At 38.2% G+C, this 12772-nt stretch overlaps 1 protein-coding gene across 7 annotated transcripts in view; it reads right to left on the reverse strand.

Annotated features, from left to right (window-relative positions):
• Nucleotides 1-12772, reverse strand: part of PSD3 (pleckstrin and Sec7 domain containing 3) — a 696970-nt gene that overhangs the window by 48580 nt on the left and 635618 nt on the right. For all 7 annotated transcript variants that reach the window (XM_028852422.2, XM_028852423.2, XM_077943114.1 and 4 more), the window contains one exon: nucleotides 12499-12569. In XM_028852422.2, coding sequence (XP_028708255.2) covers nucleotides 12499-12569 — 71 coding nt within the window. The remainder of the gene's footprint in view (nucleotides 1-12498; nucleotides 12570-12772) is intronic.

The raw sequence follows: 12772 nt of genomic DNA on the forward strand, positions 1-12772 counted from the left end.
CTCAGATGCAAGAAGTAACCTACAAACTATTACACTAACAAACCAGTCTTATTTCTGGTTAAATGGCCAATGAAGCAAGCTGGCTCAGGCAATCTGCCAAGCCATTTCCTACATTTGTGATGTATAATGCTCTGATCTTGGAGTGGTTATTCTTTTAGATATGAAATATACAGAAATGATCTGCAGGGCTATGTGGGCTTTCTTTAATACAGGAATACGGCTCTTAAATGTCTCTTCAACAAGGTGGGGGGGGGCTCCTTGTGTTTATTTGTTTCATATTTTTGCCATATGGAATGGGTATACAGAGTCTATGGCTTATTTTTTCATAAAGGGAGTATCAAAATCTCCAGGGTTAAGGTGGTGGGAGGGAGAGGGAGAGGAGGCATGTGCCTGATCTTTGGTAAAATTCCTCCAACTAGAAGCCAAGTATGCAGAAGTCATGTCATATATATAATTAATGTGTAAAGGAATGAGAAATAGGGGGGAGAGGGTATTTTTGACCAGTGTTTATGCCGCATCTCTAGCTCCAGAACACAAAGCCCTCTGCCTTGCCTAGCACTATTGCTAGGAGGATTTATAGAGGCATTTGTCTCCGATCTGAAGGGGAAACAAAGGTAGAAGAAATTACTTATTTTTCATTAAAGGTATCAGGGAAACTACAGGCCCTTTTTTTGATGGTTGAGAAGGCCTAACTCTTAATCATTTCATACACAAACTGTTGTAGGAAGAGTGTGAAAAGGTAGGAAAATAAGGTCGGAATAAAGCCAGTCACTTTATTTTTATTTTATTTTTGAGACAAGGTCTCACTCTGTCACCCAGGCTGGAGTGCAATGACCCAGTCTTGACTTACTGCAACCTCTGCCTCCCGGGCTCAATCAATCCTCCTGCTTCAGCGTCCTAAGTAGCTGGGACCACAGGCAAGCACCACCATGTCTGGCTAATATTTGTATTTTTTGTAGAGATGGGGTTTTGCCGTGTTGCCCAGGCTGATGTTGAACTCTTGGGCTCAATCAGTCTACCCACCTCAGCCTCCAAAGTGCTGGGATGACAGGTGTGAGCCACTGTGCCCAGTCACACCAGACACTTTATTCCTTATGAGATGAATAAGAATCAGGAAAGGACTAAAAGAAAAAATACTCTCATTTCTTATAAGAGTCATCAGGAAGGGAACCAATATTTACTATTAACCTACTGAGCAACAGGTGTTTTCATGTATTTAATCATTTCTTTATATCAACTATGCAACATCATTTCCCCTCATTTTATAGATAAATGAGTTGAGGCTTAGAGAGGATAATTAACTGCTCCAAATCAGCAATTAGTTAAGTGACAGACTTGGAGTTTGACAAGGCATGTCTACTTCCTGGAGTATGACTCTTCATAGTCTTCAACGTGTGACTGTTCTTTTGGAAGAGTACTGAAGAGCCACTTTGGATGGGATGGGAGTAGTGAAAGAGGAAAGAGGTTGAGCGAATGGAGACCATGAGGACTTGGCACTCGCTCCTGTGTAATTTCAGCTGTGCCTAGTTTTCCTTCTGATGACTATTGTGACTTTTTTTGTTTATTTGTGTTTTGGACGGGGAAAGCCTTTACTATTACTCTCTACTTGTAATGAGGAAATGCGAATTGAATTATTCTTGAATTGCTCTATATGGGTAAAAATCATTATACGCTATTATATAGTTGAGAAGTCTTGGTGAAAGCCTTAAAGTAACTGATGAGCAACTGATAATGAAATGAGGCCCTAAAGAGAATGTTATTCCAGTGGCTGAGGGGGTGGTTTGTGTATGTGTGTGGTATATATGTGTTTACAGTCAAGGGAAAGTGGTCATTAAAGCCAGCCATTATGGACTTATGGAATGGTTGGAATTGCCAGCCGTTATGATTTCTTTCGAAGACCAATTTGATTCATTTAAACAGGGAAGCAGAGGCCCTGTTACCTTCTGTCTCAGGCAATGCTACCCCTCATTTATCCCGAAGGCCAAGACACTGGCAGCCGCAGAGGGAAAATGGAGGACACTCAGGAAGGAAGTTAACTGGAAGCCCTCGGTCAGGAATCCTTGATGCTGAGAAATGTATATGGAGTAGAAAAGTGTGGAGAAAGAGAGAATGGATGTAGAACCTGAGTGTGCTAGTGAGGCCCTTAAGGACAGAAGCTGGATCCTGGGATCTGTGCATCGCCATCTCTGGCAAAGCCCCTGTTTTACGTAAGAGGCTAAATGAGTGAGCCTTTGTCAAACTGAATTACACGAACTTCGGGCCAGGGCTTTTTCCCCTCTCCCCTCACCCAAATAGTGGGGGACTGGCTGAAGAAGGGAAGAAGAAGAAGGAGAGACATTTCTGCTATACCAGAATCCTAGGAGTGTAAATACTGGCATCCTAAGAGCACACAGGGGAGAACAATGTGGCACTCGTAGGGCACATGCCCCACACAGGTTCTGTGAGGAGGGCTGCTTAGCATGGGGGACACTATGCCATCTAAGTCCTTTGAGTACCTGAGTATAGGTGGGAGGGGCAGTGACCTCTGACTCAAAGAGCTTGAAATTCCTTGAGGGAAGAAAACAGCTTCTTTTGTAAAAGGGAAAGTTTAAGACACTATGATACCACCTCTTTAATTTTCATGATATCTTCATCATTTGAAACGTAATTTTTCATCATCTTTCTACTGCTTGCTACTCCCCCTCTAGCCTATAATGCAAATGTAAAAAGTAGTTTGCCATTCTTTGAATATGCCACATTCTCTCAAATCTGCTATTTTCACCCTTCTCTGGCTAAAATGCTTTTTCTCGCCTGCGTGCCTGGCAAACTCCTGCTCATCCTTCAGGCGTCAGTTCAAGTCATGTTAACTCCTCAGGGATGCATCCTCTGACCTTTGTAAGTATGCTTAGGTGGCCTTCTTCAGGAAGATGCTTCCACACCTCTATTAATTCATCTCATTGCTTACTGAATGCTCAGTTTATCTGTTTCCTCCTGTTTTGTGAGCTCTACGTAGCCAGGGATTGTATCTTAGTCATCTTCGGAAGCCTAGAATTTTGCACAGCACCTGATGTGATAAATGGCTTTGGCAGGATATAAAACCCAAACTGTATAAACCCCAAACCAGCTTGCAATCATACAATTTACTTTTCGTGTAGCATCTGCTATCACGTGCTGGTAGGTTAGGCTTCCAACTAGGGGGAAAGATTAATTAGCAATGTGACATTAGTAACCCACTGCAGGATGCACACATCACCAGGATTAGCCCTTAACACATGCTACAATCTGGGCAAGGGGAAGAAGTTTAACTACCTCAAACTCTTGCTTGAGGTAGGTGGATGGCTCAATACTCCAAAGGACGCTCTGATGCAAAGTTCTCCTCAACAGTGGGCAGTACTCTATTAACCTAACAGGGAGTGGCATTTCCAGATGTTGATGCCCATAAGGTCTTCCTTCTTGTACAGTCTACCTACCTTTTTAATTTTGTTTCAAAAATTAGGAAGAAAATATAGAATCAGGTAGAAACTACACAACCAGGTAGATATAGCTATACAAGACCCAAAACTGTGAAGTTGAAGTTTCCATTGATTGATGAATTAGTCTCTAGGATCTGTGCAAAGTTTCTAGGAATAGATATTAGTTCTGATTTTTTAAAAAAGAGCATTAACAACAATAAGAAGAGAGTGGAGACTGGTTATCAAACATGGCCACCCTTTTGCAGGCTTATTCTCATCATAAGTAGACAGTACAGCTATGCTAGCATTCTTATGATTTAACTGAAATAGCAACCTGAACAATAGCCCATGATTCTACTTTTCACTCTTCATAAATGTATAATTTCCTTAGTGCCAGGCTTTTCTCTTTAGAAAAGCAATTTCACCCAACTTTCTCCACACGCACATTTGCCACACTCCAGAGCTATCACAAATCTAGAGAAGCATCCTTCTTGGAGCTCTAATCCAAGCTGATGCTGAAGCTTCAAAGTTTACAAAGTTGTTCCCTTGTCAATACTAACCCATTCTCTATCTTGATGACTCAAACTCCCAATACATTGATCTGAGGAAGAGGACAGTGATGTAGAAAGAGCTGGTAACTTCGAAACAGCATCTTCCTTTGCGTCACTCCTCTCAAATGTTGAATGTGAGAATAGTTTTCTTTTCCCAGGCCCACCCTGAGACGGAGTGGGTGGAAATCCGGTGGCTAGGTATTCAGAGAAATGGTTTTGCCAAAGACAGCTATGCCCCTTCCAGAGATTTTAGACAAAATAAAGAAGTGAGCCAAGAGAATGGAATTTGTGCTGGGGAAACAGCTGTGATATGTGAAATTTAATTTCAAAGGGTTCTTCCTTGCAGAGACAAGGGCAGCTAAAAGGACCAGTGTGGGCCCAGCATGCACACACATGCTGATCTGGCAGAGGGAAGAGTAGCTGACTTACAAACTAGAAGCTGTGCCGACTCCATAGGAAAATAAAGACAATACAAGATATCCAGCCACCTAAGAGCATGGATAATCTCCAAGTATCAACAATTGCCTCCATTTCTCCCTTGTCATGACCCTCAAAGTAATGTGAGAATTTTAGAAGGATGCGGCAAATCATTTACTTTGTGATCTTTAGGTTTCAACTAACTCCATACCTCTTTCTACAAAGGCTATTTTCCCACAAAGAGATCATGGTCCAAGGTAAAGCATTCCATGCTCCAATATTCCTTACCTGATGTATTCCAAAAGGAAGATGACAAAAGGATTTGTGTTAGATATGGTCCTTCCTAATCTGGACACTTGAAAACAGTTCAGATTAAAACAAAAAAACCCAGAAATAATTATAAAAGTGTTGTTTACAAAGTTGCTCTGGTAATATGCAAAATGTTAATGAAAGATACGGGTTTCCAGTGGCAGGGTCTGGAGAAGGGGTGGGAGGCACCAGATCCAGTCATGAAAGTGGCAAGAAGCAGTCCTAAAATGAGCCAAGGAGATGAATGAGGAGGAAAAGGCTTCCAAGCAGAAACAAAAAAAGAAAAGACAAAGACATTCGAGGAGCTGAAAGCAAAGGCTGTGGGCAAGGGTCCCCTGCTCAAAACGTTGATTTAAGAAATCTGGCCAAAAGTTGTTCTTTGTGTCTGAGGTGATGGTGACCCTTGCCTTCCATTCTTAAGCATCTGTATTCCCTGCCATAATATCTTTTGCCACCTACAGCTAAAATGAAGTGCTGTGTTGGAACCTGTTGAACATTTAAGAATAAACTTTTGTAAAGAACAAAAACAAACAAGCAAACAAAACAACAACAGCAACAACAAACAAAAGCAAAAAAGATATAGTATAGTTGAAGTATAGTTAAAGTCCTTTAAATAAAGATATGGGTAGACTAAGGAAGGCTAGTTTTAAAAAAGAGTAATTCTTTCAATCTTATGTATGGCATTATTATAATATTTTGAAACATTTAAAATAACAGTAAATCAAATGTATTCCTTCCCAATTTTCATTCCAAAGCAGCTGATCATCTCAGCGGTGCAAGTGTGCATACTATGAGGCATCACCATCTGATTCAGTACTGTGGATGGTAAATCAAAGGGGAGGCCTCTTTTCCAGAGAAACACAGGTGTGGAAAGGCAACTACAGTAGTGTGGAAAGCGTGGAAGGACGTGTTTGTGGACAAACACAAAAACAAAAAGTTCAAAATGAATCCTTTCAGATCCTTTCCTCTGAATATCTGTATGTCAATAATATACTGAAAACAGACATGTTGTCACAAACTTCTGTAAGGAATGAAATTAGGTATAATCTTTCTAGAGGTAATTTAGAAAAATGTTTTCAGAACTGTAAACAGTTCCTACCATGTGCCCCATGACACCCCTAGGAATCTTAAGAAAATAAAGAGATATGTGCACGTGTGTGTGTGTGTGTGTGTAGTGTTATTTATGAATGTAAAACTAAAAAAAAGTATGTCTGAAAGTGGGGAAAAGGCTAAATTATGAGAAATCTATTTAACAAAAAATACTACAAGCATTTAAAAATGAGTATGTTTATAAATGATCTAAGGACAGAAGAAACAAAACCATAATTATATATCATTTCACAGTCACCAAATACCAGATTGATGAAAAGCAAAAATGTTTCTAAAAACCTTTTAATAAGAAACTGTTTATAATATAGAGAGTGAAAAGAATAAGATGCCAAAACTGTGTTATATTCTGATTCCACATAGATTTAAACAGTCTTTTCCTGGGAGTGATGTTAGCAAGAGCAGAACGGGAAGTCCCAGCTCTCATCCCCCCATAAAAATATTGAGTAATCAATGATTTATGGACCAAAATACCTACTAAGAGAATGCCAAAATCCAGTTAAGAGGTTGTAGTACCCTAGAAGAGCACAAAGCCAAGAAACCCACACTGAAACAGGTCACAAGAGTGATTTCATGTTACCCATATCAGTGCCTCCCTGAAGCTGGCATGCCTCAGCACCAGAAGAGAACGCCCTGGCCCCTGACATCTCTCACAGGGGAAAGTAAAGAGGTCTTTGATATTCTGGCTTTTCAGAGGGCTGCCTGGATAATGGCTTTACCTTGGTTCACTTGGAACACTGATGGAATTGGAATAGTGTGGATACCTGGGCACTGCTAAGAACAAAGCAAAGTGGTGGGTGGCTCGCTGTAGTCAGCACAGCTTGATGCAATTGGGAGAAAAGGTGATCAGCCTGAAGCTTCTACTTTGGGAAGGCTGAAGAAAGGTAGACTGTGTGGCCCTCATTCCAGCTCTTCTTAGTCCCAAGGGAATAATTTGTCTCACCTCACTCAGAGCCCTAACAGAACTAGCATAGTTTGGATGCCTGAAGGACACTTAGAACAGAGTAGAGAGACAGGTGGCTTGCTGTGGCTGGCACAGCTTAGCGTAATTGGGAGGTGCACACAACTGGAGACTTCTCCCTTGGGAGAGAGAGAGTGCAGCAGAGTATGCATCCAGCATTCTGGCTTTTTGGAGGGCTGTCTGAGGGAGTGGTATCTGACTCTCCTGATTCAGGGCACTGATGGCATACACTGAGGGCTTGGTGGCTGCTTAGAACAGGGGACGGCTGGCTAGCTTCCGGCTCTAAAACCAGATAACTTGCAGTATTGAAGACAGACATCAGAGGGTGCAAGGATTATGGGCTCCTGAAAAAGGATTCAGAGTTCTCTAAAATCTCTAGCAAAGATGACTGGTGAGGGGCTTCTGCTCTAGCAAGCCAGTCTCTATACTGGAAGAGGTGGCTGATTCTTCAAATGTGCAGATCCCAATACAGCTACAAGAGACAGGAAGAAACAGGAAAACGTGGTTCAATGGAACAAAATGAATTTCCAGAAATCGACCCTAAAGAAACAAAGGTGTACGAATTACCTGCATAACCGGTGTAAAGATGCTCAACAAGCTAAAAAAAAAGATGAATAAACAAAATGAGAATACCAACAAAGAGAAAATATTTAAGGGAACTAAACAGACATTTTCAAGCTGAAGAATACAATAACTCAACTGAAAAATTCAGATGAGAGGCTCAAGAGCAGAAAACAAAGAAGAAAGAATGAGCAAACTTGAAGACAGGCCATTTGAAATTATCCACTCAGAGAACAAAGATAAATAAGAATGAAAAAGAGTTAAGAGAGCTTTAGGCATTAATGGTACACACCATTATGCAGACCAACACATTATGGAAATCCAAGAAACAGCAGAAAGAACAAAGAAGTCACAAAGCTTCTTTACAGAACACTTTTCAAATCTGAGGAAGGAAACAGACATCTAGATTCGAGAAGCCTAATGACAACCAGGATTAATGGAAATAAATTAAACTGGGACCAAGGACAAAATTATAAAAAGTCAAAGAAAAAGAAAAGACCTTGAAAGTAGCAAAAGAAAAGTGATTTGTCTGTGGATTTCTCAGCATAAATGATCCAGGGCCAGAAGTGACTGTGATGATATGTTCAAGGTGCTCAAAAAAACAAAAACAAAAACAAAAACAAAACAAAAAACAAAACACACACACACACACACAAACACTTGCCACACAAGCATGTTACATCCAGCAAAACTACCCTTTAAAAATGAAAGATAATATTTTCTCAGGTAAACAAAAGTTGAGAGTTCATTACTGCTGGACTTGCCTTAGAAGAAAGTCTAAAGGGAGTTCTTCAAGTTGAAATGAAAGAATGCTGAACAGAAACATGAAAGTATAAAGCTCAATGGCAAAAGTAAACAAAGACAGGACTTGGTATCCATGGGAGATTTGTCCTAGGATCCCTGATAGATACCAAAATCCACGGATGCTCAAGTTGCTTACATAACATGACACAGTATTTGCATATATCCTATGTATATCCTTCTGTACACTTTAAATCATCTCTAGATTACTCATGATACCTAATAAAAGGCCTACATATCACTACATTGGCATAGATTCAACATAGTACTCAGCATGTGGAAAATTCAAGTTTTGTTTTTTGAAACTTTGTGGAACTTTTTTTTCTGAATATTTCAATCTCAGGTTGGTTGAATTCAAACGCAGCAATCACTGATATGGAGTGCTGACCATATGTAGGAAAAATACACAATACTTTAATATTGTAATAGTGGTGTGTAAATGACTTTTAACTCTGGTATAGAAATTTTTCAAAAAGTATTAAAATACTTTACCTATAAATATACATTAGTGGGAACACAATACAAAAGGATATAATTTGTGAGGGAGTAAAAGTATAGTTTTGACATATGACCTGAAATCATTATTAGCTTAAAATAGATCATTTTAACTGTTTTATCTAAACCTCATGGTAAGCAAACAAACAAAGAAACGCCTAAAAGACACACAAAAGAAAATGAGAAAGAAATAAAGGTTATTACAAAAAAAAAAAATCAGTGAAACAGAAAGGAATACTCGTAAGAGTAAAGTAAAAAAGTGACAAGATAGAAAAGAAAATAAATAGCAAAATAGCAAGAGTAAGTCTTTCTGTATTGATAATTACTCTAAATATAAATGGATTAAACTCCCAATCAAAGCTGGGAGTGTGGCTGAATGTATTGAGAGACAGAGACAGAGAGGGAGGGAGAGAGAGAGAGAGACACACACACACGCCTAAGTATATGCTGTCTACAAAAGACTCACTTTAGATTTAAAGACACACACACCTGAATGTCAAACAATGGAAAAAATATTACATGCAATTGGTAATAAAAAGAGCAGAGAGGTAGTCATACTTATATTATACAAAATAAGTAAAAAACTGTCAAGAGAGAAAGAATGACATATAATGATGAGTCACTTCATCACAAAGACATAACAATTATTAATACACATGCAGCCATCATCACGGCACGCAAATATATAGAGTAAACATTGACAGGACTGAAGGTAGAAATTAACAATAGTAGGATATTTCCTCACTCCACTCTCTAAATGTACAGAACTTCTAGGCAGAAGATCAATAAAGAAACAGAGAACTTCAAAAACACAGTGGACCAAATATCCTAGCAGACATATACAGAACATTCCACTGAACAGCACGAGAATATATATTCTTCTGAAGTGCACATGGAACATAATCTGGGACGGATAAAATTCAAAGTTACAAAACAAATCTTACCAAATTTAAGAAGACTGAAATAATGGCAAACATATTTTCCAATCACAAAGAAAGCGAAGTAGAAATTAACAGCAGAAGGAAAATGGAGACTTCACAAATATGTGGAAATTAAGCAACATGGTCCTGAACAATCAATGGGTCAAAAAAAAATCAAAAAGGAAATTGGACAATAATTTGAGACCAACAATAATGGACACACAATATGCCAAAACTTATGGAAGGAAACAAAAGCAGTACCAATAGGCAAGTTTATGGCAAGAAACACATTAGAAAAGAAGGAAGATTTAAATAAACAACCTATTTTCACACCAGATAAAGAACAAAGTAATGCAAAGTTAGCACAAGAAAGACACAATAAAGATTAGAGCAGAAATAAATGAAATAGAGAAATGAAAATCTAATTAAAGGTTAGAGCAGAAATAAATGAAGTAATAAAAAAAAACTAAAAATTTCTTTTCAAAAGATGAACAAAATTGACAATCCTTTAGCTAGATTAAGAAAAAAATAGAGAATACTCAAATAAAAAAATCAGAAATGAAACAGGAGGAATTGCAATTGATGCCACATAAACTAAAAGGATTCTAAGAAACTATTATGAACAATTATACACCAACAAATTGGGAAACCTAGAAGAAAGGGGTAAATTACTAGAAACCTATAATCTACCAAGACTGAAGTATGGAGAGCTAGAAAATCTGAAAGGATCTATAATAATAAGTGCATTGAATCTGTGATGAAAACCTTTCCAACAAAGGAAAGTTTAGGACCAGATGGCTTCACCAGTGAATTCTACCTAACAGTTAAATGACTAATGCCAATCATTCTCAAACTCTTCCAAAAAATTGAAGAGAAGGGAACCCTTCCAAACTCATTTCACAAGGCCAGCATGACCCTGATATCAAAACCAGAAAACAGTACTATGAGAAAACTACTTGCCAATATCCATTATGGGCATAAACGCAAAAACTCAAAATGATGGCAAACTGAATTCAACAGTACATTAAAAAGATCATATACAATGACCAAGTGAGATGTGTCCTTGGGATGTAAAGGTGGTTCAACTATGAAAATCAGTCAAAGTGATAAAACATATTAACAGATCAAAGGATAAAAATTACACGAACATCTCAATAGATGCAGGAAAGCGATGATATTCAATATCCTTTCACGATAAAAAAAAAACCCTCAAATGAGAAACAGTTTCAAATGATCTTATATGTAGAAAACCTAAAGATTCCCCAAAAGCCTATTAGAATAAACAAATTCAGCAAAGTTGCAGGATACAAAATTAACCATCAGTTCCATTTCTATACACTAACAACGAACAATCTGAAAAGGAAATAAATAATACCATTTACAACAGCATCAAAAAGTAGTAGAAAAATACTTAAGAACAAACTTGATCAAGAAGGCAAAAGACATATACACTGAAAACTATAAAACACTGCTGAAAGAAATTAAAGAAGACACATATAAATGAAAAGACATTCCATGTTCAGGGATTCAAAGATTAAACGTTATTAAAATGCCATACTGCCTACAGTGACCTACATATTCAATAAAATCTCTATGAATATCCCAGTGGGATTTTTTGCAGAAACAGAAAAAAAATTCTAAAATTTATACGTAATCACAAGACTCTGAATAAGCCATAAACGATACTGAAAAAGAAGACCAAAGCTGTAGGCCTCGCATTCCTGATTTCAAAACATATTACCAAGCTACAATACCAAATCAATATGGTTCTGGCATAAAGACAGAAACATGCATAGACCAACAGAATGGAACACAGAGCTCAGATAAATTCAACACATACATGGGGGGAAGCTGGAACCCTTAAGTACTGTTGTTCAGATATAAAATGCTACATTGCTTTGGAAAACCATATGGAGTTTCTTCAAAAAACTGAAAACAGAACCATATGACCCCACAGTCCTACTTCTGGGTATTTATCCACAAGAAATGAAGTCAGGATCTTGAAGAGGTATTTGCACTCCATGTTCATTATGGCATTACTCACAATAGCCAAAAGGTGGAAACAATCTTAAGTGTTCACTGGAGAATGAATAAAGAATATGTACTACAGTAGGCTCCCCTTATCTCTCCATGCGGGATGCGTTCTAAGACCCCCAGTGGACGCCTGAAATTTTGAATAGTCCCGGACCCTATATATAGACGACCCTTAAACAAAATGGGCTTGAACTGTATAGATCCACTACAATGCAGATTGTTTTCCATCAAATGAGGACTGATAATACGGCACTTGTGGGGCATGAAACCCAAGTATGCAGAAGCCCGCTTTTCTTATATGTGGATTCTACAGGGCTGACTGCAGGACTTGAGTACGTGGGGACTTTGGTATATAAGGGAGGTCCTGGAGCTGATCCCCTGTGTGCATGGAGGGATGACTGTATACTATGTTTTTCCTATACATATCTAAGATAAAATTTAATTTATAAATTAGTCACAGTAAGAGATTAACCACAATAACTAATAATAAAATAGAACAATGATAACAATATGCCCCCATCATTGTTCTCTGGGGGCTATTATTAAGTAAAATAAGGGTTACTTGAACACAAACACTGCCATAATTGGACGGCTGATCTCATCACAGAGATGTCTATGAAGTGACTAAAGGATAGGCGAATATAGGATGGCTACGCCGGACAAAGGGATGATTCACATCTGGTCAGGATGGGGCAGGATTGAGAAAGATTTCATTATGCTACTGAGAACAGCATGCAATTTAAAAATTTAAAATCGTTTATTTCTGGAATTCTCCATTGAATATTTTTTAACATTAGCAAACAAACTGCAGAAAGTGAAACCACAGATAAGGGAGACTACTGTATATACATATGCTGGACCTCGTTTAATTACTTCATCACATTTAGTGGATTTATCCGCTTTGCTTTTACCTTTTGCAAGTAAAGAACTGTTCCCTTCAGCACAGCGTAAAAGGTTTTCCATCCTCGTTTTCCTCTTGGAGCTAGAAAGGGGGAGAAATGTACAAGTTTATTTGACATCAGCATTTTAGAAAGAGAATCTAAATGATCAACATGGTGACAGTGTTTCAATATTCTACCTAGCTACTAAAACTGACAACAATAAGAACTAAAATTTTCTGAGCCTTATGGTACACCAGGCAGCATTCTAAAATGTTTTCCATATACGATCTTAATATTTACAGTG

This window comes from Macaca mulatta, chromosome 8 (genome assembly GCF_049350105.2).
Source record: "Macaca mulatta isolate MMU2019108-1 chromosome 8, T2T-MMU8v2.0, whole genome shotgun sequence".
NCBI classification, from domain to species: domain Eukaryota; kingdom Metazoa; phylum Chordata; class Mammalia; order Primates; family Cercopithecidae; genus Macaca; species Macaca mulatta.